Below are 25,244 nucleotides of genomic sequence, written 5' to 3'. Positions count from 1 at the left end.
CTCTTGTGTCAGTTTGTTGCCTGACGACTAGTGGCACAGACACAAAAACAAACTGGTTTCAGGCAGGACTCTGTTGGACCAGAACAGACTCCAGTCCAGATAAAAGGTCGAAACTGATGTTTGGGAGGAAACGGGTGCAGGAATAAAACTCGGAAAGACAAATCTGAGATATTTCAACATGCGATGCGTTTCCTTTGTAACCTTACTGAAATAAATGAAGCTTTGGGAGATAACGTGACTGCAGTTTTTTCAGCAGCTCCTCGTACAAACACCTGAACTCCTTTTATTTCTTCAGCCATGCAGCGACATTAACATGTGGCTCACATGCAGTCAGTGTAATCTGAATCATAAATAAAGGTTTTTGTCCACAACCAACTGCAGCTGTTTTAAACACCAAACTGCAGAAAGCTCTGAATCTCTGGCTGATTACTCTGAGCTGCATGCGTGTGATACAGACCATAAACTGTTTAAGCAGCAGGGGCGCTGCTGCACAGGGACCAGTACACTCAGCGTTTCACCACCTGTGCAGGCTCAAGGAGCGCTTCTTCTTTTTTTTTTTTTTTTTTTTTTTTTAAACTGTGGGCATTATTCCCCTCATATTTATTGTGATTATTAAAATATTTTGTTTGCGTTTGTTCTTTGGAACAGACATCATTTCTCAAGTGCTCCACCAAGTTTGTCTCCACCTGGTGGATTGGTCAAGTCACTGCAGCCTTTCAAACTTTAACCATGGCAATGAGCTGTTACCACTAAAGACAATAAGAAATAAAATATAAACAAATAAATGTCAGCACGTATCGATTATTGTAACGCTCTCCTTTCTAGGCTACCAAAGAAAAGTTTTAGAGGTTTACAGATGGTGCAAGGCAGGCATGCTCTGTGGGGGTTTTTAAAGCTAAGTTGAAGACTCACTTGTTCATCCGATCCTACATGTCTTAATTCGCTGCCTTTAAAAAAAAAAAAAAAAAAAAAAAGAAGTTATTTTTAACTTGTGTTTTTAAACGTGTATTGCTGTGCATCACTTTTATTTATCTCTTTATTTTCAAAGAGGTGTACTTTGTCTGAAAGCACTTTATAAATAAAATCATCATCACTACTACAACAAATAAAAATGAACTCACTGACTTCTGCTCTTTGTTTTTATTTGTTGTCTTCAAATATATTTTGTCCGTATTCTGAGGAGAAACTTAAATACTAAACTTTGTGTTCTAACAAAAGAAACTGAAATGTGTCTCTCAAAGACATATGCTTCTTTACTGGCTGGCTGGATGCTCCACCCCCGCCTCGCCACTCTCCGAAGACTTCAACCTGAGGTGACAAAAAATGAATCCTGAAGATTTAAAGTCTGACAAGTTAAAACTAGTCTGGATCAGTTAAGTGTAAGATTTAAAACAAAACTCAAACTCGATCTTTCCGTGTGAACAGGTGGAATCAGACTGACCTCTGCTGTTGTTCAGCGCAGAAGGAGCTGAGTCGCTGCATCTCAGACTGGAAAAAACAATTTTTGGATCAGGTCTTAAAAATTCAACCTTTGGTTTGGAAGAAGCCACAACTTTTCATCAGCTTATGTTTTTCTTGGTTGTTCAGTGCATGTACTACAGACTCATATATTCCTCAAATACACCTCACTGTCATTAGTAGTAGAAGTAGAGATAAGTTTCTCGGGCCCTGCCCTGTTCCCCACCACCAGTCCTCATTTGGGCCACGGTCACTTTAAGTTGCAGTGAGTTGTCACCACATCACCATGAAATGCTTCCAAAGTGGACGTAGCTTTAGGCCTGCTTTGACAATCTCAATGAAGAGAGCACTACAGATGTGAAAGCAGATGATAGAGTGTCAAGAGAGCAACTTTCAGGAGTGGCAGAGAAATGTGTTTAGAGATAAAGTTAAAGAGGCGAGGCAGAGATGGTTTGGAGATGTGCAGAGGAAATATCTTAACTTTGGGGGTTAAGCTGAGGAGAAATGGAAGCTTATGCATAAATGCTAAACATTTTAAAATAAATTTTCAAACTACAACTTTGCAAATCAGAGGCCGTGATTTAGCACTCAAGTGTTTGAGCATGTACACAGACTGTAGTATTACTGCAGTCTGTTGTAGTACCTGGATCTGAGTGGTTAAGGAGTTCAGGTTTGTTGAGTTTTCTTCAAATTGCTTCACCTGATCAGACACACCCTTTTCCAGCCTTTGTAGCAGCAATAACCTGCAAACACACAAACACACAGCGCTGTTTAGTCTGCTGTAGCTGTTGTTCTTTCAGTCTGTATTATTCTGTTTTTCAATTCAACTTTATTTATACAGCGCCAAATGAGAACAGTTGCCTCAAGGTGCTTTATATTGTAAGGTAGACCCCACAATAATCCATACAGGGCAAAACCCAACAATCATATGAACCCCTATGAGCACTTTGGCAACAGTCGGAAGGAAAAACTCCCTTTTAACAGGAAGAAACATCCGGCAGAACCAGGCTCAGGGAGGGACGGGGCCATCTGCTATGATTGGTTAGGGTGAGAGAAGAAAAACAGGATAAAGACACGATGTGGAAGAGAGAGAGATTAATAACAAGTGTGATTCACCAGAGAGTCCTATTAACCAACGTTGAGTGAGTGAAAGGTGACTCGAAAGGAAAAACTCAATGCATTATGGAAATCCCCCAGAGGGGCCTGAAAACTGAAGGCTCTGCCTCCCATTCTACTTTTAAATACTCTAGGAACAACAAGTAGGCCTGCAGAGCGAGAGCGAAGTGCTCTAATAGGGTGATATGGTACTACAAGGTCATTAAGATGAGATGGGGCCTGATTATTTAAGACCTTGTATGTGAGGAGCAGGATTTTGAATTCTGGATTTAACAGGAAGCCAATGAAGGAAAGACAAAACAGGAGAAATATCATATCTCACAGTACAATAATATTGAACGGGTTGCATTGTTGTACATGTCATGTCATGTTTCTCAGGTCTTTGTCTGAATTTCTTATGAACATTACTTGTCATGTTCTCATGTTGTTGCTAAGGATTGTCTTATTGCACTGGAGTCACACTGGGTTAAATATTTACACTTGGGTTTTAAGGGGTATTTATTATTTTCTTCACTATTTTATTTACGGGTTGTACGGAAGCCCCAAACGCAATTTCATTGTTCTCTGACAATGACAATAAATAAATAAAATACTAAAATACTAAATATGCTCTCTCTTTCTAGTCACTGTCAGGACTCTTGCTGCAGCATTTTGGAATAACTGAAGGCTTTTCAGCAAGTTTTTAGGACTTCCTGATAATAATGAATTATAGTCGTCCAGCCTGGAAGTAATAAATGCATGAACTAGTTTTTCAGCGTCACTCTGAGACAGGATATTTCTTACTTCAGAGATGTTGCACAAATGGAAGAAAGCAGTCTTACATATTTGTTTAATATGTGCGTTGAAGGACATGTCCTGGTCAAAAATGACTCCAAGGTTCCTCACAGCGTTACTGGAGGCCAAGGTAATGCCATCCAGATTAAGAAACCATATTTCTAAGATTTTGAGGGCCGAGTACAATAACCTCAGTTTGATCTGAATTAAGAAGCAGAAAGTTAGCGGCCATCCAGGTCTTTATGCCTTTAAGACATTCCTGCAGTTTAACTCATTGGTGTGTGTTATCTGGCTTCATGGACAGATAGAGCTGGGTGTCATCTGCATAGCAGTGTAAATGTATGCTATGTCTTCTAATGATGCTGCCTAAGGGAAGCATGTATAATGTAAACAGAATTGGTCCTAGCACTGAACCCTGTGGAACTCCATAATTAACCTCAGTGTGTGTGAAGAGGACTCTCCATTTACATGTGCAAATTCGAGTCTATTAGATAGATATAAACCACTGCAGTGCAGTACCTGTAATACCTTCTGTCATTATTCAATGTTATGAGTGTTTGTTCTTTATGTGTGACTCCTCCCACCAGACAATGGCTGTGGGTTTTTCCTTTTCTCTGTCTCTTAGGGATGGACACCTGGGTGTGCCTGCTGAGTTGTTTGGTGGAGTTGGTTCCTGTCCTGGGATTGGATAATTGGTTGATCACCCCCAGTACTTAACCTCCAGCTGAACATCTGTAGGACCAAGGAGCTGGTGGTGGACTTAAGGAGTCAGCACAGAGACTACAAGCCTATTATCATCAATGGAGGTCCAGTGGAGAGTGTGCAGTCCTTCAAGTACATCGGTGACCACATCTCCTCAGACTTGACATGGTCTGCCCACATTCAGGTCCAGACCAAAACAAAAAAACAAAAAACTAGGCAGCACATGTATCATCTCCGACAACTGAGGAAGTTCAGTTTCTCTCCAGGGATCCTCAGGACTTCCTAAACAATTAAATTGGCTACAGAAAAACACCATTGTGTGTTGTAACAGGAACAGAAAGTGATATTCTACCATAGAGGGAGTGAACACCCGGTGACAGCCTGCCTAAGCTTGTTCAGATTTTTATAATATTATAGTTTTAGTTGTAAAATCAGTTGCTCTGCTAGCAGTACAGCTGTGCATGTTTATGAACATGCTCATAGCTCGATAGATGAACCCCTGAGTTGTCTAATCAAGTAGAAAACTAACTTCTTGTGAGTGATGATGTAAAAATAAGAAGTCAAAAGAGATCCTGGGTATGGAGAAGTGGATTCTGGGGAAAGGGATGGTGTATGCTGTACCTGTGTTGATGTAGAGCCATGAGCAGGGCGGACACATGTTGTTGTTGCTCCTTTAGCGAAAGAAGAATTTCAGTTTCAACTTTCTGCCAGTGGCCCTGAAATTTGAGTTACTGATTATCTAATCACAGCCAATAATAAAACCAATAATCAATAAGATGTGGTTACTGACAGTGAAGTGTTCCTCCAGCTGTGCTCTGAAGGTTTTGATGGAAGCTGTGATACCATACATCAGGTCTGACTCTGTCACTGCTCTCAGCTCACAAGTCTCACTGTCCACAGGTGGTCCCGCCTCCTCTGTTAACAGCCCCGGCTCTTCAGGTGAGCGGTCTATAACCAGGTGAGCTGGAGCAAGATTATCAATCATTTTAACTTCAGGCAAACTGTGTGAAAAGTATAAGAATTTACCTGTCGACAGTGGTTTAGATCCTTCTCCCTCTTGTTGAAACGCTGCCCTTCTCTTGTGGACCAACTCACCCTCAGTTTGATCTGACAGGTAACCTAAATACAGGAACAGGTAACAGGTAACCTAAATAGATAAATGTATAAAACCCTTTATACACTGAACAAAAATATAAACGCAACACTTTTGTTTTTGCTCCCATTCCCCATGGGATGGACGTAGAGACCTAAAATTCATTCCAGATACACAATATAACCATCCCTCCCAAACAGTGGTCACAAATCAGTCCAAATGTGTGGTAGTGGGCACATCTGCTATATTGAGATAATCCATCCCACCTCACAGGTGTGCCACATCAGGATGCTGATCTGACATCATGAGTAGTGCACAGGTGTACCTCAGACTGCCCACAACAAAAGGCCACCCTGGAATGTGCAGGTCTGTGCACTACTCATGATGTCAGATCAGCATCCTGATGTGGCACACCTGTGAGGTAGGATGGATTATCTCAATATAGCAGATGTTCCCACTACCACACATTTGGACTGATTTGTGACCACTGTTTGGGAGGGATGGTTATATTGTGTATCTGGAATGAATTTTAGGTCTCTACGTCCATCCCATGGGGAATGGGAGCAAAAACAAAAGTGTTGCGTTTATATTTTTGTTCAGTGTATAAAAAGAGTCTTCAGGTTGTGAGTAAAAAAAAAGAAAGAAAAAAAAAAGAAATTATCAGCTAAAATGAGTCATGTGGGTTTGGTCATTCTTTTTGCTGTTAGTGTTTTTCTGTTACATTTCTCACAGGTCTGCAAAAACAAATGATTAAAAAGGTGTTTCAGATGTCATGAAAGTCAGTTTGGAAGTGACAAATGTGGAGGCTGAGAAGAGCACACCTGAGTCTGGAGCTTTTCTTTTCCTGAACACTTCCTGCAGGAAGAAACAGGAAACTGATAAAAACAAAACAAAAAAAACAAGAAGGAACAATGGATCTGAAAAGAACTATCAAAGGACATGAACCTGCTCCAAAGGGAAGCTGCTTTCTTCAAAGTCCTGGGAGACCTGTAGCTCCACCCCTTTAGGGTCATCTGACACCGGTTCTATTGCATCTGGCAGGTGAGTTTCAACAGTGACGTCGCTGACAGTATGAAAACCTGAAATAGAAAACAAAAAACAGACCTGTAGAGGACAGGAGATCATTACAGTTCTTCCTGTTCAGAGAGGTTCATTTATTTTCCTATAGATGGGACTGGCCTTTAGCAAAGCACAATATTATCCACAGTTAAGCCTATTCAAATGGCAGCCCACGGGCCACATGCAGCCCAGAAGCAACCTGTGAGTGGCCCCGTCTGTGGTCGTGGAAGAAACGCAAAAAAAAATTAATTTAAAAAAATTAAAAATTGAAATTCCTACAGCATAGTGTAGACTGAATGAAACACTCCTAGTAGCCTAGCAATATTTAACCCACAATGCACTGTGACGTAAACATTATAAATAATCATCGTAATATAGGATGCGACAACAGCATGTCTTTCTCAGTCCAAACGCGTAAAATTGACAATGAAAACCTTTCGGTTTAACCCTGCCTGGACTGACAAGTACTTAATCATTTTACCGCCAAATCCAAACACCAAACCTATGTGTTTAATTTGCCGTGAGTGTGTGAAGGCAACACAATGATAAACACCAGACTTCCTATACAAACTTTCCAGAGCGATCGAAGGAGAGGGCTGCAAAAGCACAGTTTAATTGCGAGTTTAACTGCATCTTACAACCGGAGTTGCACTACGATGATGAGGGTCCTGCACAGCCCAAGAGACATGCAGCAGCTTCCCTTCATGTTTGCTGGATCTTGGTGAAAAAGAAAAGGCCTTTCACAGATTCTGAAACAGTGAAATACTGCATGCTGGCCGTGGTGGATGTGGTGATAAATGATGAAAAAATTAAAGTGAGTGTGACATCTGCTATTAAAAACCTGTCACACAGTTCAAATATTCATAGAGTTGAAGTTCTGGCATCAGACGAGTTCGAAGTGCTGTTAGATGACCTGAAGAAAACTGATGCCTATAGCAGGAGATGGGTTCACAGACAGAACTGATAATGCACAGTTGTGCATATATGTCCGTTTTTTTGATGGCAAATTGCTAGGCTTACTACCACTAAAGGGACACACAGCTGGCGAAACAATGCTTGAGAAGATTTCAGCTTTTTTTGAGGAAAGTGGTCTGGATTTGAAATTTGTCTGTATACTTGTGACGGAGGAGGCTCCATCCATGGCAGGAGAAGTGAGTGCTTTGGCAGCACGGTGGTTGGCTGTTGAACAAGATGGCGCGGCCACGTCCAGACGCCTTCCTGACCGCTCCACTCCGACTATCCACTTTTCTTGTTTTTTACCTATTTTTTGCTCTGGTTTACATCCCAAAATCCTCTAGTCTTATAGTATACGACAGCGGATCACTTGTAAACATCGGTGCCAAGGTTGCACATCTAATCTTGGCCACTTTTAAACCTGACCCTTCCTGGCCGCCAGAGATTCTACGCGGCGCGGAGAACAACAAAGGACGGGCCGCTCATCCGAGGCACAGAACAAAGAAGCGCCGGGGAAAACGCGCTGGTATTAGGAACAGACTGAGACAGCAGGCGCATCGCGCACCACTGCCCAGTATCCTACTGGCCAATGTACAATCCATGGAGAACAAGCTCGATGACCTAAGAGCATGGGTCACCTTCCAACGTGACATGAGGGACTGCAACATTCTGTGCTTCACGGAGACATGGCTGACCCCCACCATGCCGGACCAGGCCGTAACTCTGTCGGATTCATTCTTTGTGCTCCGCGCGGACAGAACGGCAGAGTCGAACAAAACCAAAGGTGGGGGAGTGTGTTTCATGATAAACAGAAAGTGGTGTGATGCCATGAGCATTTCTACTCTCTCCAGCGGCTGCTCGCCACATCTGGAGTTCCTGAGCATTAAGTGCCGCCCTTTCTATCTGCCCCGTGAGTTCACCTCAGTCATCGCCACGGCGGTCTACATCCCACCCCAAGCGGACACAGGTATGGCTTTGTCCGAATTACATGATGTGCTGAGCTCGCTTCAAAACAAGGACCCGGGCGCAGCAGGAGACTTTAACAAAGCGAACCTCAGACAAGTCATGCCAAACTTTTACCAGCATGTCTCGTGTCCAACGAGAGGGGATCGGATTTTGGATCACTGCTACACGCCATACAAGCAGGGCTACAAAGCTGTCTCACACCCGGCTTTTGGGAAGTCTGACCACAACGCCATCTTCCTCATTCCCCAGTATAAACAAAGCATACAGAGGGAAGACGTGACCAAGAGGGAGGTAAAACGGTGGACTGCCCAATCAGAAGCTACGCTACAGCACGCACTCAACGACGTCGACTGGGACATGTTCAGAGCATGCGCAGTCAACATCAACGAGTTTACGGAAGTAGCAGTATGCTTCGTCAATATGCTAGCGGAGGAGATTATCCCCACTGCCAGAGTCACCACATTCCCAAACCAGAAACCGTGGATGGACAGATCGATCCGCACTGCAGTAAACGCCAGGACCGCCTCCTACAACGCGGGTCTCGCCACTGGCGATATGAGCGCCTACAAAGCGGCCTCATACGGCGTGCGGTGAGAGATGCCAAACGCCGGTACCGGGAACGTGTGGAGTCCCGCTTCCACCAGGGCGACACACGGAGTATGTGGCACGGACTACGCACCATTACGGACTACAAAGCCAGGGACACTGCGCCGATCAACGCCGACTCTGCATTCACCAACGAGCTGAATCGGTTCTACGCCCGTTTCGAGGTTAGCCAGGCGGCTAATGCTATCTACCGCCTGACTACCGAGGACAGTGACGTCATCAGCGAGAGACCGGTGACCAGCATCGCAGAGCATGACGTCCGAGCGGCACTGAGGAGAGTGAACACAAGGAAAGCGGCGGGGCCAGACGGCATCACCGGCTGTCTGCTGTGCTGCTGTGCTGACCAGCTAGCAGGTGTGTTCACTTACATCTTCAACGAGTCCCTGGCGAAGTCTGTGGTCCCCACATGTTTCAAAAGATCCACCATCATCCCCGTGCCCAAGAACAGCAAACCCTCATCCCTGAACGATTACCGGCCAGTTGCACTGACCTCTGTAGTAATGAAGGTGTTTGAGAGGCTGCTGAAGAACATCATCTCCTCCTCCATCCCAGACACCACAGATCCGCTGCAGTTCGCCTACAGATCCAACAGATCCACAGAGGATGCCATCGCCCACGTCCTACACACCACTCTCAGCCACGTGGACAAGAAACAGGGTAACTATGTGCGAATGCTGTTTGTTGATTACAGTTCAGCGTTTAACACAATAGTGCCCTGCAGACTGTTCACAAAGCTGAGGGATCTGGGACTTAACAGCCGTCTGTGTGCATGGGTGTTGGACTTCCTCACTGGCAGAACTCAGGTGGTGAGGGTGGGCAGGTGCTTCTCCAACAGCATCACCATCAACACAGGAGCACCTCAGGGATGTGTCCTCTCGCCACTGCTCTACTCCCTCTACACTTCAGACTGTGTGGCCACCCATGGCTCCAACACCATTGTGAAGTTTGCTGACGACACAGTGGTGTTGGGTGCCATCTCCAACAACGATGAGGCGGCCTACATGGATGAAGTGAAGAATCTGGCATCGTGGTGCCAGGACAACCACCTCCAGCTGAACGTCAGCAAGACCAAGGAGCTGGTGGTGGACTTCAGAAGGGGTCAGCACAGAGACTACAAGCCCATCATCATCAATGGAGCTCCAGTGGAGAGGGTGCAGTCCTTCAAGTATCTTGGTGTCCACATCTCCTCAGACCTGACATGGGCTGCCCACATTCAGGTCCAGACCAAAAAGGCTAGGCAGCGCCTGTATCACCTACGACAACTGAGGAAGTTCAGGGTCTCTCCAAAGATCCTCAGGATTTTCTATACAGGCGCTGTGGAGAGCATCCTCACACAGAACATGACATCGTGGTTTGGGAACAGCTGTGTGAAGGACCAAAAAGCTCTCCAGAGAGTGATCCGTACAGCAGAACGCTGCTGCAGGATTGCTCTCCCCCCGCTTCAGGACACCTACACCAGGAGATGCCAGACTAGAGCAGCGCAGATACTGAAGGACCCGTCCCATCCTGGCAACAAACTGTTCCAACTTCTGCAATCTGGTAGAAGGTTCCGCATCATCCGGGCAAGGACAGAGAGACTCAAGAGGAGCTTCTATCCCCAAACCATCCGTGCCCTAAACACACACACCCGCCCTCTCACATCATCTATAACTGACTGAGTCAGGACTCTTCCAGACACTAAACCAAGGCACAATGTACATTTCAATTCCTTTAACTTTAATATGTTTATATTGTCTATCCTGTAAAATAGTCAGATGTCTATTCATATTAATGTACAGAATTCACCTGCTTGCTGCTACTACTGCACATTCACCCAGTGTATATACTATATACACACACTATATATATTCAAATCAAATCACTTTTATTGTCACATCACATGTGCAGGTACATTGGTACAGCACATGTGAGTGAAATTCTTGTGTGCGAGCTTCACAAGCAACAGAGTTGTGCAAAATACAATAATGTAAACAAGCAAAATACAAGAATGGCTACATCTGAAACTAATAAATATATGTACAATATATAATAGTATATGCATTTCTGGATGTGTATACTAAATTTTTTGTGTGTGTGTGTGTGTGTGTGTGTGTGTGTACACACACACATATTTTACAAATTAAATAGAGTAAACAATAAATAAAATATATAAAATAAAATATACAGAGTGTAGACATGTGCAAAACAGTGGCGTTACTGTACAGTATGGAGTGCATAATGTTAAAGTTCTAGTAGTGAAGCTGAGGTGTCTATGAAGTGTTCAGCAGTCTGATGGCCTGATGGAAAAAGCTGTCTCTCAGTCTGCTGGTACGGGACCGGATGCTGCAGAACCTCCTTCCTGATGGAAGTAGTCTGAACAGTTTATGGCTGGGGTGACTGGAGTCCTTGATGATCCTCCCCGCTTTCCTCAGGCACCGCTTCCTGTAGATGTCTTGGAGAGAGGGAAGCTCACCTCCAATTATCTGTTCAGAGCACCGCACTACTCGCTGGAGAGCTTTGCGGTTGTAGGCGGTGCTGTTGCCATACCAGGTGGTGATGCATCCAGTGAGGATGCTCTCAATGGCACAGTGATAGAAGGTCCTGAGGATGCGGGGGTTCATGCCGAATCTTTTCAGTCTCCTGAGAAAGAAGAGGCGCTGCTGCGCCTTCTTCACTGTTTTGTTTGTGTGTACTGACCACGTAAGATCCTCAGCCAGATGTACACCAAGGAACCGGAAGCTGCTCACTCTCTCCACAGCAGCGCCGTTGATGGTGATGGGGGTGTGTACTTCTCTGCACCTCCGGAAGTCCACTATCAACTCCTTTTTTGCACATGTCGAGGAGCGTGTCAGGCTACATTTCACTGTGTGTTATACTTGTATAACTATGCATGTGACAAATAAAGAACCTTGAACCTTGCACTGCATTGTTCATCAGACTGTGTTGTACACAAAACTAAGTGCGGAGCTCAAAACCACAATGGACAGCGTCATGGCTGCAGTTTATTTTATTCGCTCAACATCAAGCCTCCAGCACTGCTTATTCCGCATGCTGCTCGCAGAAAAGTCTGCTGAGCACCATAACCTGCTGTTGCACAACGATGCCAGGTGGCTGTCCAAAGCCAGGGCACTGGAGCATTTCTGTGATGTCAAAGAGGAGATCACAGCAGGCAAAAAAAAGCAGAAACTGCAGATGTGACCATTGTCCTTTAAAATGTGTCTGTTTCAGCAAAATATTTGTTTTGAAAGGGAATTTTCAAAATGTTTTGTTTTTTTATTTCAAATGTGCAAAGAGTTTAGTTAGAGCTCCCCTTTTTAATGGCCCTTTTTTGTGAGCGGTCACCAGATTCACAGGGAAAAAAAAAGAATAAACATTACTTGTTTTTCACTTGTGTGGGTTTGAAATGGATCATGATCTGCTGCTTACTGACTGCAACAAAAGATCAGTTCCTCGGTTTCAAAATCTTTCCCAACGATTGAGTTGAATAGCCGTGATTCACAGTGATAAACCACTGAGACGTTCATTTGTTTAGATCTTTACAGTAACTCTAAACTTCGAAATAACCCGGGGCTTAAAGAAGAAGCTAACTTACTGTGACATCCAGACGTCGTGTGTCTGATTTGATCAAACAGGACCTCCGCTGCACTTCTGGCTGCAGGCTAAAAGCAGAACCCTGAAGGTTAGACATCAGAAACAAACTGTTTATTTGTTGGCGATTGTTGTTACCTTGGATACAGTGGAGTCGTCTTCACTGCTCGGAGACGACAGAGGTAAAACTATGGAAGGAGAAAGGTTAGTTAATTTGTAACGATAACACAATGAAAGCCATCTCCCTCTGATGATGGTGCGGTGATAACAATTATGTACAAGTTCAATGAAGATGTGACTCACTCTTAAGCTGGCTCTTACTTGGCGCCTTCTTATGGCCATACGCTCGTCTGCCATGTTTGTTTGTAGTCGAGGCCTGGGCTGTACCGCCTGGATCTTTGACATGTGGGGTATTCTGCACTTTCTGTCAGAGTGGGACATCATCAACATGAAATAGACAGACTAATATTAATTCCACACAGGAAATTTACTTGTTACATCAAGAGAACGGAAGACAAAATAATAATAATAATAATAATAATAGATTGGGTGCCTTGAAAAGCGCTATATAAATCCAAAGCGCTTTACAATACCACTATTCATTCACTCTCACATTCATACACTGGTGGAGGCAAGCTACAGTTGTAGCCACAGCTGCCCTGGGGCAGACTGACAGAAGCCAGGCTGCCATATCGCGCCATCGGCCCCTCTGGCCAACACCAGTAGGCAGTAGGGTAAAGTGTCTTGCCCAAGGACACAACGACCAGGACCTCACTAGAGCCCAGGGATCGAACCGGTGACCTTCCGGTTACAGATGCGATTCCCAACCCCCTGAGCCATGGTCGCCCCCGAAAATAAATTCGTGATTACTAGAAAAACTTAATAGAACAAACAGTGTGCAATAAAGCTAAACACTATAATACTTACAAATGGATGCTATTTACAGTAAATAAAGTCTGAATATTTTTGCAGACAGCTATCACAGCTGTGTACTGCAGTCTGCTGTGGGGATGAAGGGCCTACGACCCTGCTCCTACACCGTGACTAACAGCCCACTGCTGAAGGAGCTGTTCAGGGCCTCCACAGTCTCATGCAGGGGGTGACCAGTGTTGTCCATAATGAACAAGGCCCAGCATCTCTATGGGGTCTGGAGGACTGTCCAGGATAGAGCTTGCCTTCTTCACCTATTAATCTGTTGCTCTCCATCTCTCCCTTGCCTCCCCAGCAGACAACTGCATAAAAGATAGCTGAAGCCATCACAGTGTAATAAACACTCTTCACTAATATCCTGCACATGCCTGTCTAGCACATGGAGCCCACTTTAAAACAGCTTGTACAGTGCGTGAGCGTTGTGTGTCCAGTTTATTGTTAAGGTGAAGTACCCAGGGATCTTTACCTGTCCCAACCCTGATGTCCAAACAGGTTTGAACAGACACTCCACTCCCCCAGCCCAATCATCTCTTTTGCAAACCCCCGCGTCTTCGACAAATGTCAGCTTTTGTTCCCATGATTTCACACCTCTCTGCCCTCACCCACTCTTCTGCTACACAAGACTCCATCTCACAGCTCCCCTCCTCCACCACCATCCTGTCCCTGTCAGTACTTCAGGCGAGGAATGGCTCAAGGTCAAGGTGAGAAAGGCTGCAGGTCTGGATGGCATCAGCTCCAGGCTCCTGAGGAGCTGTGCAGACCAATTGTGTGGCATCCTGGCATACATGTTCAGCACGAGCAGGGGAAGCTCCACAGCTGTGGAGTGGTACTAGTACTGAAGACCACACATCCTGGATGGACCTCAACAGCTGATGAAGACCCTTGAGAGGTTGGTACTCAAACATCTTCGCCCTCTGACGTCTTAATTGGATCTGCTGCAGTTGGCCTACGACCCTAGCACTGGGCTAGATGATGCCAACATCTACCTCCTGCACCAAGCTCTGACTCACTGGAGTCTGCAAGCAGTGTGGGGATCATTTTCTTTAATTTCTCAAGTTCTTTTGGGGGGGGGGGGGGGGGGGGGTGTTTTTGTTTTGTTTTATTATTCATCTTCTCTAGTGGTTGTTATGCTGGATGCTGGTTATGCAGGTTAGATTGGTAAAACAAAAGGAATGCAGAGAAATAGAAATAAAAGAAAAGGGTGAAGTAAACAGAGTTCTCTAACAAAGCTCACTCATATGATACACAGCACCTAAAGACAAAACAGAGGGGGCACACAAACAAATATACAGCTTGTTTGTGTGTGTGTGTGTGTGTGTAGTGATTTAAAAATCATTGTGAGGCTGCAATCAAGAAACCCTTCTGAGACCCAGCAACCAGACCAATCCTCTACCCTTAATAACAAAGGGATGTAGATGCAGCGAGCCCTAGATCCAGGCCTGTCCACCTACACCTTCTGAAGCGTGGATGGGCAGGTGGCCCCGTGCTCTGCAGTGATCCCGGGTGCAGTGTACTCGCCCCCACAAAGATGTTGGGGACTCCCTGGAAAGAGAGAGGTTCAGTAAGCACCGCCAGTTCTCACACCCTGCCACAGGGCAAGAAAGAACGGACCAGTGTTGAGTGCAGCACCAAACTGGAGGCCAGCACCCTTCCTCCCCACCACAGCGAGTACTCCAGCTCAACCTCTCAAAGCACCAGCACATCACTCAACCGACAGTGAAGACAGAAGAACAAGACAAACTAGCCTGAATTGGAGACAAGCCACAGCACCAGCTCCCCCAAGCCATCTAAACTGCTCCCTCTCCTGAACATGTGAGGACGACAACAGACCCCCCACACTGACACCAGTGAACATTCAGGGAACGGACCTGTACCTGGGTGTTCACCTGAACAATAAACTGGACTGGAGTCCCAACACTGACGTTATTTACAGTATGGGTCAGAGCAGACTCCACCTGCTGAGGACAACAAGATCTTTTCAGGAGCATACCCTGCACTCCAAGACCTCTGTTGTGGCCTCGGCCATCATCTATGGTGTTGTCTGTTGGAACAGCAGCTTCTCTACAGCTGAGAGGAAGCAGTTGGATAAGCTCCATACGAGGCCAGCTCTGTCCAAGGATGCCCCCAGTGCAGGTAGTAGGAGACAGAAGAACTCCAATGTCTCCCAACCCGTGCATGAAGCTGTTGCAGAACTGGAGAGCCCCTTCAGTGACAGACTGCCGCATCCACAGTACACAAAGAAGCGTTATGGCAGGTCCTTCCTCCCAGCAGCTGTTAGACTTTTATAACCATTGATGCAGCTTCTCATAACACCGAGAAATCAAACAAAAAATAAAACCATGGCTCAGGTACAAATTCAAGTCTGAAGAGAGACCGGTTATCAGAAGAGAAGCACTGACAGATTTAAACTACCTGTGTCACCTGTCTAAGACACGCAGACTGCAGATCTGATGATACAATTACAAATATTGATCCTTGACCAGCAGTCATCAAAACCTTTTTGTTCAAACATGGTAGGGGTTTTTGTTTTGTTTGTTTTTTTACAGGAAAAACTGATTAGAAGTCCAATAACAGAACAGTCATCACTGTCTTTGCGAGTTGGCGAGACAGAGCGGCAGGCTGACAGGACAGGTGGTGAGACAAACCATTACCATGAACACTCTCCCAGCTGCCTCTTCCAGTTCTTTGTGGTGTTTGGAGTTGAAGGTCAGCTCCACTGTCTGGCCTCTGACATTGTGGTGCATGATGGGATTGTTCAGCCAGAAACTGAGGACCGTCTCTTCCCCAGGGCATCATGGGAAAAACAGAATTGTCCAATTCATGCTCTGGTCCTACTTATACATGATCTAACATACCTGAATGCTTCAACATGCTGGATTTTAGGGTTAAAGTTCTGACCATTCTGTTTGACCTGCAGACTGTAATGATCCACCTCCTCCTTCGGCACATGAATGGATCCCCACAGGAAACCCTGAACAAAAACATAACCAGAACACAGCAGGAGAAAAATGTGAATATGCAGCCAAACTCAGTGTCCAACTAAAACTTCAAGGCAGTTGTTCCCTTTGGTGCTTTTAAACAAAACCTTATTGCATTATTTGACACAACATTTTATTTGAGGGTGCCTTTCAGAAACCCAAGGTCACCTTACAAAGCAAAAAAATGAAAGGGGCAATAATTATAAAACAAGTTATCCATCCATCCACTTCTCTTTTTCAGAGTTGTGGGGGGCGCTGGAGCCTATCCCAGCTGTCATAGGGCAATAGGCGGGGTACACCCTGGACAGGTCGCCAGTCTGTCGCAGGGCTAACACACACAGACATCCATTCACACTCACATTCACTCCCACATTCATACCTATGGACAATTTAGTTTAATCAATTAACCTATCCCCACAAACTGCATGTCTTTGGACGGTGGAAGGAAGCCGGAGTACCTGGGAGAACATGCAAACTACACACAGAAAGACCCCGGCCTGATGGTGAAATTGAACTCAGGACCTTCTTGGTGTGCAGCAACAGTGCTAACCAGTGTGCTGCCCATAAAATAAGTTAAAATTGCAAAACAGAACTTGACAACAGATAAAAATCAGCAAAAAAGTGAATAAGCCAGTTTGAACAGATGGGTTTTGAACTGTGACTTAAATATAGGAAGAGAGTCTACATTTCTTATGGCTGGAGGAACAGAGATCCAGAACCGAGGAGCAGAGCAACTGAAGGCTCCCCATAGTGGTAAGACGAGGAGAAGGAACAACTTGAATGGCAGACGAGGATCTGAGAGGCGGGAAACAGTGTTGGTATGAAGCAGATCACAGAGATAAGGAGCAGATTTATGGATACACTTCCAAGTGAGAAGTAAGATTTTAGAGTTTATCCTGGCTTCTATTGGCAACCAGTGAAGCTGCCGAAGAATTGAATACAGCTTATCAAGCAAGCCCCCCAAAACAACCTAAAGTCTGTCAGTTCTACAGTAAAACTTCATAGTATGGAGTACTACCTGAGGCTCATCAATGAAGAAGCTGACACATCCTGAGCCCGTGTTAAAGTCTATCCAGAACTCATCTAGTTTCTCATCTTTTGGACGAAAGAGCTGCACAAGAAAACATACAGAGTCTGAATACAAATGCCAAAAAAAATTACGTCCTTTTTAAAAAAAATTTATTTTTCAAAGGGTGAAAAATGTACCTGAGTGGAACTGAGAAAGGCACGGAGGCAGGGAATAGTGTAGACGCTGAGAGACAGAACACAGGTAACTACTGTGATCAGAGTTCTCCGATTTACTTTATATTAATAAATATTTAAATATTTAAATATGGTTCATCACCTCCCCTGGTTTCCATGGTAGCAGTTGACAAAATTCAAGAATCGTCTGCAGTCCTGCACAGTGAGACAGATGGCTGACTTACTTCATAAAAAAATTAAAAACCTGTATAAAGACAGTTAAGCCAGTTTCCCAGATATGCGGTTCAGTTGGCGTCATCGATCCACGACGTGATGAGACCCTGTTGGTTTATCCCAACCTCACCTGTGGTCACAAGCCGTGGCATGGACTAAAAGACACAGAAAATAGCTTCCTCTGGCTCTTCCTTGAGATGGGGTGAGGACTTTGGTCATTTAGGAGGGGTAGAACTGCTGCTGCTCCACATCAAAAGTGACATCTCCTCGGTGAGGTATTGCAGGAATGGAGGTCCAGGCTAGACCCAGGACATGCTGGTTAGATTAGAGCAATTGGCTGTCTGGTTGGGTTTTTATTGAAATTATTTTCTAGACTCCACCTCTCTGGGAACATCTTAGGCTCTCCGAGGAATGGAGGCCCATCTCACCTCACCACACTCCCTGCCAGTGGCTGATGCCCTCAGACGTTGGTGTGTTTGTGGTTCTTGGTGTCTGGGGCTGAGAGCTCATGTATGTACCGATTCATGGCCGATTGGCGGGCCCTGGCGCCTGTGGCCCAGGTGGGCCTCTTCCGGGGGATAGGGTGCCCTCAGGCCTGTGGGCATGGGGCTCGGTCCTCTCTGGCACAGCTGGCTGCCGGCAAAGCATGCGGGCACGTCACAGCAACCCCCTCTGGCCTTTGCTCCGTGGCTGCTGGGTGACCTCTCGTTTGGGGCTCTCCTCAGCTCTTCCCAGGAGGGTGGCACGGTTGCCCCCCTGGTGGTCCTCCTTGGGTTCTTGTACTCTGGGACCTGGATCTCCTCCATACTTGCTATATGCCCTGGGGGACGGGGCTATGGCTCCCCACACTCCCTAGCAGACCATTACATGGAGAAACCTTTTGAATACAAGTGTGCTGATCCACACAGGTGTGCACACAGACACAAACTACACCTTTCTTGGCTGCTGCCTCAAAGCACATTGTGCACTGTTGAGCTTGCGTACTGCACAATAACATGTAATATTTAGTATCTACTGTTAGCTAGTTTATTGTGATGGTGCTGTATTTATTATGTTGCTCTTTTTTGTTTGTTTTTTAATTATAATAAAAGGTTTACCAATTGGACCAATATGGCAAGGCCATGATGATCCAATTGGTAAACTAAATCCGCTTGGCATCTTTTTTGGCCTTCAGACATCAATTCTGACGCCTAAGATCCAAACGGGACAGGCAAAAAAGACAAACAAACAAAAAAACAAAACAGAAAATAAATTATTTTCTACTGTGGCCAAAATGACCTTGGTTCACTTTAGTCAGTTCAGTTTTATTTGTATAGGACCAAATAACAACAGTTGCCTTAAGGTGTTTTATCAAATGACTCTTGCACAAATAATGTTTATGTGAAACACGGAAAACAGTGATGCCAGAATGATAGCTGGCTAATAAGCTGTTACATTAATGCTGCATGTTTAGCCTAAAAGCTTCAAGTTATATTAGAGAAGATTGTTGTTTGTTTGTTTTTTTAATATACAAATTGTCAGGGAAAAAAAACATTTTTTTCCCTTCAAGATCACATTAATGAAATACTAATAATGCTTTGTGGATGTACTTGTTTTTAGGGTATGAATCTAGTCCAATCTTGTGGCTGACCCGAGGTAGACTTGGAGAAAATTTAAAGATTCACTTTGATTACTCAGAAGGTTCAATACAGGCTTAACAACCTGAACTGTGTGTGTTGTGTTCATCACACTGTGGAATTTAAACAGAAAGCTTGGAAATGACATACAGAGTGAGACAGCTGAGAACTCACCGACTCAAAATCAGCATCTCTGATGTCACAGAAAGCCATGCTGATGTCAGGGATGGAGAACCACTGACTGGCTTTCTGCATGCGGTCTCTGCGTGGAGTCATGCGACACAGAGCTTCTGACAGGCTGACCTGCAGCTCATAGTCTGAAACGGAGAACTACAAACGTGGCTGTCTGTAATAACACTTTTATTCTAGGCCCTTTCCTGTTTACGGGCTTCCTGTCTAACATAGAGGTGACAAACATGACGCTTCTATATATTCACTGCTAACAGCACTGAGGGGACGGTGTGCTCAGGTGTTCCAAGTGCAGAGTCAAGACTCGGCTCTAAACTCTTCTGTTCACACTCATGAGACTTCCTCAGGACATCGTTTAACCACAGCGATTCTAAATATCCGTAAAGCATTATGACAGGTGAAGAGAAAACAATCCCAATAAAGAAAACAAGAATCGCTCATGTTGAATATTCGGTGCGATTTGCTGTAACTCACCTCCAACTGTCAGAACTGCTGCAGCCACCTGGGGTCTGTCAGACAGGCAATCAAGCAGATAGTACTGAATTTAGATGGGTATACATGTGCTGGTTAGAAACATTTCAATGTAAAAATCTCAGTGTGCACTACAGACAGCATTTGGTTTTGATTCTGGTCATTCTGGATCAGTCGCCTCTGTTCTCGGCTCAGAGACTCCAGCACGCTGTTGAAAGTCCTGATGGCCTGAAACAAGAGAAATTACACTGAGGTCAGTCATCCAGATCACGGTGATCTAAGGAGCGTGGAAAGAAAAGCCACTGGAGTTCTTTGAGTTTCTTTGAGAAACTTAACTGCTCCTTTGGTTCATCCGCTTCTCTTTCCACGCTCCTTAGATTGCCTCTGTATTGTCCAAATACTATGTGACCCAGCTGTTCTTTAGAGTCAGAGCAAAGCTGTGTACAAAAACACATCACAGCCCAGCACAGACAATGAAAAGCACACTGTGTCAGTGCATTACCTCCAGTCTCAATGGGAAGTGAACTTCTGTTTCCAGAGTCAGATGAACCAACTGCAGAAGAACTACTGACAGCTGACTCACTGAGAAACGGACAGGTAGTAGATGACAGGACGGACAGGTGAGACTCATGCTTCGGTGGGAAATCTACATCATAACTTACACTGCCACCAGAAACTCATTTGATCCCTACACTGTAACCTTCCAAGAAATGTACCTACATGTCACTGAACTACCTGGAAGGTTGTGGTTTAGGGATGAAAGGAGCTGCCAGTTAACGAAGCTAGGACATCATCATCTCCAGCAGAAGTCTAAATGAAGCCTAACACATGAAGATCAAAGCAAAGACAGAAACCAACCTGGAAGAGAAGCTTGGCCAAGCAGCTGAAACGAGACGATAGAGAGTGTATTTAATGAGCCTGGTTCATCTCCCAGCAAACAGCAACTCTTACATCCTATGTTACACTGAATTAATGTGGAAAAGATTTTAATGACGGTTTCACTCCATCAGCAAAGTGTTTAGCATTGACCCAGTTATAAAATCGATCAAATTAACTGCATTAATCAGACATCTGCAGCCAGAGCCTGTAGCGAGCACAAAGTTGTACAAAACAAATGTTTGGGGTTTTTCTGCTTCAGGGTTCTGCGGTAGGACCAGTTCTGTTTACGTTATGAACTCTCTTTGTTAGAGTTAGCAGGAGCTGCATGTACTGAGAGGAAACTTAAAGCTCGCAGAAACTGTCTACAGTGTTGGCCTCTTATTGGTGGATGACTGGATATGTAAAGCGCTTTGGGGTCCTTAAGGACTAGTAAAGCGCTATATAAATACAGGCCATTTATTGTGAGTTTTAGCTCCAGGCTCACCATGAATCCCAGACTGTTCAGAAACACAAGCTGGATGCAGCTTTGGCCAACCTCCAGGAGAACATCTCTCATCACAACAAAGTGAAGGAGCTCTTCTGTCATAGTGGTCATCACTGTGTCGGTTACCTGTAATGCTAAAATAAAGCTGTAGCAGAGAGAGCTTGAAGGCCACCACATCTGGTGCTGCCAGAGTCCAAGACCAGAGCAGAATCTTTACAGTGACCCCAGTACAGGACTTTGGATCCAAACCAATGGCAGAAATAATTTGACTTGGACCGGGAGGTGACATGGATGAATGAAGTACAGCTAGATCCTAATCACCCAGACACATTAGGGAATCATTTCCAGGTCCATCACTATATGTGTTCAACAGGACGTTAGATTTGATCTCACATACTTAACGGTACGAAACAGTAAATGAAGTGTGATGTATTCATTTGGGGCACAGAGTGGAAAAAGGTGTGTCTGAGCATGTCCAGTGGTGCTTTTTATTTCTAAAGTAACAGTTACACATATGAAAGTTTAAACTGGACCCATGGAAACATGAAAGCATCCTGTTCCACAGCCTGATGAATGAATGCGATTGGTTGGACAGGTGTTCTTTGTGTGCGTTCTGCTTGTCCAGAGACTTGGCACGTGAACACATGGACAGTCCGTCTGAGCTGGGCTTCATTCAGCGGTATCGAACAGCGCTTTAAATTTACACAGATCCATTTGAAGGTTTTACAGCTCTAACGTATAACCTGTGAAATAATCAGCAGTACTGCATTTTACCACCAAATCACCAGAACCCATTTCTGTAATCCCAGGAGTTTGATTCTGTTCATCTGGACATTTTTAGTGGGACAAACGTTTCATCGTCAGGTGACTTCTTCAGTGTCAGCTGACTGCAGGTTTCCCCAACCTTAGACACAATCTGAAATCTGTGAGGTCAGTTTCTTCTTTCACCATCTTACAGTGCTGTAATCACAGCCATTCCCCAACTCTCTGTGAACTGTACTATGTCCAGAATCAGCCTTTTGGGATTTCCTTACCTGGATGATTGAGCATGCATCAAGACCTTTCTGCAACATTCTGCTACCTTTTACAACACTGTAGCATTTTATTCATGTTGTTTATAGATTTTTAATCACCAGTGGATAGAAATAATTTCCTGTGCAAGACAATGAGCTACATCAAGTCATATAAGCTGTTCCTTTCAGATTGATAGAATGCTACCAACACCACCTTTAATGTCAGCATGCAGGGTGTGAACACAGCGAGTTGATAACCAGCTTAACAGTTTATGGTGACTGCTAACATCAGGGTAAGTGGATTCAGATAAAAAACCCTGGGTATGTCTGTGAAGGTTCTCAGACATCCACGTCATCGTAGTCTAAGGAGCTTGGAAAGAAAAGCGTCTGGACTTCTTTAAGTTACTTGAAGACGTTTCACCTCTCATCCGAGAAGCTTCTTCAGTTCTAAGGTCAAATGGTGGAGAGTCCCAGAATTAAACCCAGTGGAAGTATCCCACTGGGTTACTCCTTCGTACCTCTTTGGGGGGGATACTTTGGGGTGAAACATCTTCAAGCAACTTAAAGAAGTCCAGACGCTTTTCTTTCCAAGCTCCTTAGACAACCCTGGGTATGTTAAACTCACTTTATAGAATAAGTCCCAGGTGAGATGTTTAGCATCTGTTACCATGGCGATTCAACAAGTAAAACAATATTGGCCTTATCGACACAGCTAGCTAACACATGGATGTGGCTCCACAGTTATAGCCCTCTGGGTAGAGAAATGTTCTCACCAGGAAGAAGTCAAAGAACTCCTCAGTGAGATTCAGCAGGGGGGTGGAGATTCTCTGAAGGTCAGAAGTCAGCCGTTCACAGACCGCTTCAAACCACATCAATGCCTAAAAGGCAAACAACAACATGAAGGTAATGTGACGCATGACATCTGACCCGATTTATTCTGACAAATTTAGACAGATTACTTTAGCAGTCAGTCCATGACCGATGAGCATCTGCAGGTCTTCTTTGTTCTCTGCCAGAATCCCCAAAGACTTCAAGACAAGCATAGCTCTGCTGAAACCAGAATCACGCAGCTCCTAACAACCAAGCAAGCAAACAGGTGTGTGGTAAGACTCAGTCATGCTCACATCACTCTGATGCTTTATTGATCCTGCAGTGGAAACGGACGTTACACAAACAGGAGCATAAAGAACACAAACCTACTACAAACCAAGTAAAACGTACCACAGAGGCACGCTGAGGCCTTTTAACGTCAGGCAGGCCAGACGTTTCACGTACAACAGCGTGACTCAAACACCTCCACATGGAATACTTTGTTTGACATGAAACTTTGATTATGAACATGTCGGGTCTTTATGGCTGCTTGGAACCTTCCAGAGCGCTTGCTTTAACATGGACAAAACTAAATGTAATCAGTGGACTTTCCACATCAGCTGGTATGAAATATGAACTTATCGTGCAGATTTTTAGTCCCAAACCCAGGCACTCTCAGAGGCATCAACACAAAAGCCCATTTCATTTAGCAGACAGACTGAGGAGCATGCTCAGTCTGACTTCATTCTGGCCAATGATTTTCAGCCAATCACAGAAAACATCCTGAGGTCATGTGACTTGTTAAAGGTAAATGACATCATTTACCTTTCTGTTCATCATTTAAACTTCATTGTTTTCTAAAAGCTGTAACAGGAGGATAAGATGATGCCTGAGCTCTACAGCATCTTTATGTTAACTTTGATCTAACCTGTCACCAGGTGAGAGGCAGGTGCACCTGAATGGCAATGTGGTGGTCAGCTTGGCCCAGACAGGACGTTTAATCTTCCGTCTGTAACAGCACCAACTGTTGCACCACCCTGACCTCAGGACAGGCACTGCATCAGGTGGTTTCTAATGGCACAGGTCAACAAACCAACACAGTGTGGGCAGACACTGCCCCTTGGTGGTGAAGGTTTTTGTTAAATGCATAAACTTTTAAAGCTTAAGTGAACATTTGTGGTGAACATGGAGAACTCCTGTCTGATAGTCATGCATAGAGAACAAACAGTTACCCCCTTACCTTGGTAACCAGCTGGTCCAGCCGGGTGAGGGTGCTGCTGGTCAGTCCTTCATAGTAGAGCAGAGAAGCCAGATGGGACGTGTCTCCATGGAGCATACAGTCCTCCACCTGAACCTCGAACTGAGCGACAGGGAGATGCAGGTGTGTAAAACCATCAGACATAAAGTGTGCTCCCTGCACCAGACCCCACTGACATTCACTCTGATTTAAGAATCAGACGTTTGTTTGCTCCCAGTTTAAATGCAAAAGGATCACTTCCGGTGACGGACAGCAGGGGGCAGTACAGGCTGGACTGTGTGGCACAGGGGTGGACAAAATAACAGAAACACCCGCAGAAGCTGCTGTTAAACACGTTTTTAAAGTTAAAAACGATTTTGAATCGATATAGAAGCGTTATTGATTCCTAGTATGTGATGTCATCACCCTGATCTATGACGCACTGCAGTTTTCGGAGTTTCATAAATCGAGCAGGGAAACAACCAAAGTTCATAAATATACTTCCAATCGATACTTGACTTAATGATCAGTGATCATATCAAACTGTGAGTTTACCATCGCGTCTCCTCGTCCTCCCTCAGCTTCTGATGTGACGGGGGCGCGCACAGCTGGAGGTCATTAACTCATCACAGAGAAAGTAGTTCCGACACGCGAAGGAATATCGGCTTCTTTTTTGTGTACTTTGAGATTCTCACAAAAAATTGTAAATAAAATTAATGAAAATCTTAAAAATCAACTTTCATTAAAAAAAAAATTGTTTTAATGAGAAACACCAAAAGTCTCTCTCACACACACACGGAGGCGGGCGCGCAGGTGAGCAGGTCATTAGGTGTGTCCTCTAATAGATGACTAATGAATTTGTTTGTTTTGGGAGAAACACTGACGTGTTTACACAACACACACGGACAGATTTTTTCAAAATCAGC

The 25,244-nt window shown here is 44.7% G+C and overlaps 1 protein-coding gene across 6 annotated transcripts; it reads right to left on the bottom strand.

Moving 5' to 3' along the window:
* Positions 1-1,150: 1,150 nt before the first annotated feature.
* sycp2l (synaptonemal complex protein 2-like) lies at positions 1,151-25,130 on the bottom strand. Of its 6 annotated transcripts, none has more exons than XM_082546795.1 (25): positions 24,874-25,130; positions 24,322-24,441; positions 23,231-23,344; positions 23,045-23,149; positions 20,754-20,778; positions 20,398-20,477; positions 20,035-20,123; positions 19,899-19,933; positions 19,410-19,552; positions 17,549-17,601; positions 17,410-17,455; positions 17,222-17,314; positions 16,124-16,196; positions 15,877-16,004; positions 12,599-12,719; positions 12,434-12,483; positions 12,300-12,366; positions 6,089-6,222; positions 5,965-5,998; positions 5,077-5,169; positions 4,841-5,013; positions 4,672-4,766; positions 2,102-2,201; positions 1,442-1,488; positions 1,151-1,308 (listed from the first exon to the last, which is right to left on the bottom strand). In XM_082546795.1, exons 1-25 carry the CDS (start codon positions 24,874-24,876, stop codon positions 1,254-1,256), a joined length of 2,076 nt encoding a protein of 691 aa, XP_082402921.1. In that variant the 5' UTR covers positions 24,877-25,130; the 3' UTR covers positions 1,151-1,253. The 6 variants fall into 6 exon arrangements, 5 of the variants coding, with proteins under 5 accessions (XP_082402921.1, XP_082402922.1, XP_082402923.1 ...); XM_082546796.1 differs by having other exon boundaries at positions 1,153-1,308; positions 4,672-4,754; XM_082546797.1 differs by having other exon boundaries at positions 1,153-1,308; positions 4,841-4,998.
* Positions 25,131-25,244: the final 114 nt, after the last annotated feature.

This window comes from Aulonocara stuartgranti (assembly GCF_965226115.1).
Source record: "Aulonocara stuartgranti genome assembly, chromosome: 9".
NCBI classification, from domain to species: Eukaryota; Metazoa; Chordata; class Actinopteri; order Cichliformes; family Cichlidae; genus Aulonocara; species Aulonocara stuartgranti.
This window is presented reverse-complemented; position numbering and strand designations above follow the sequence as displayed.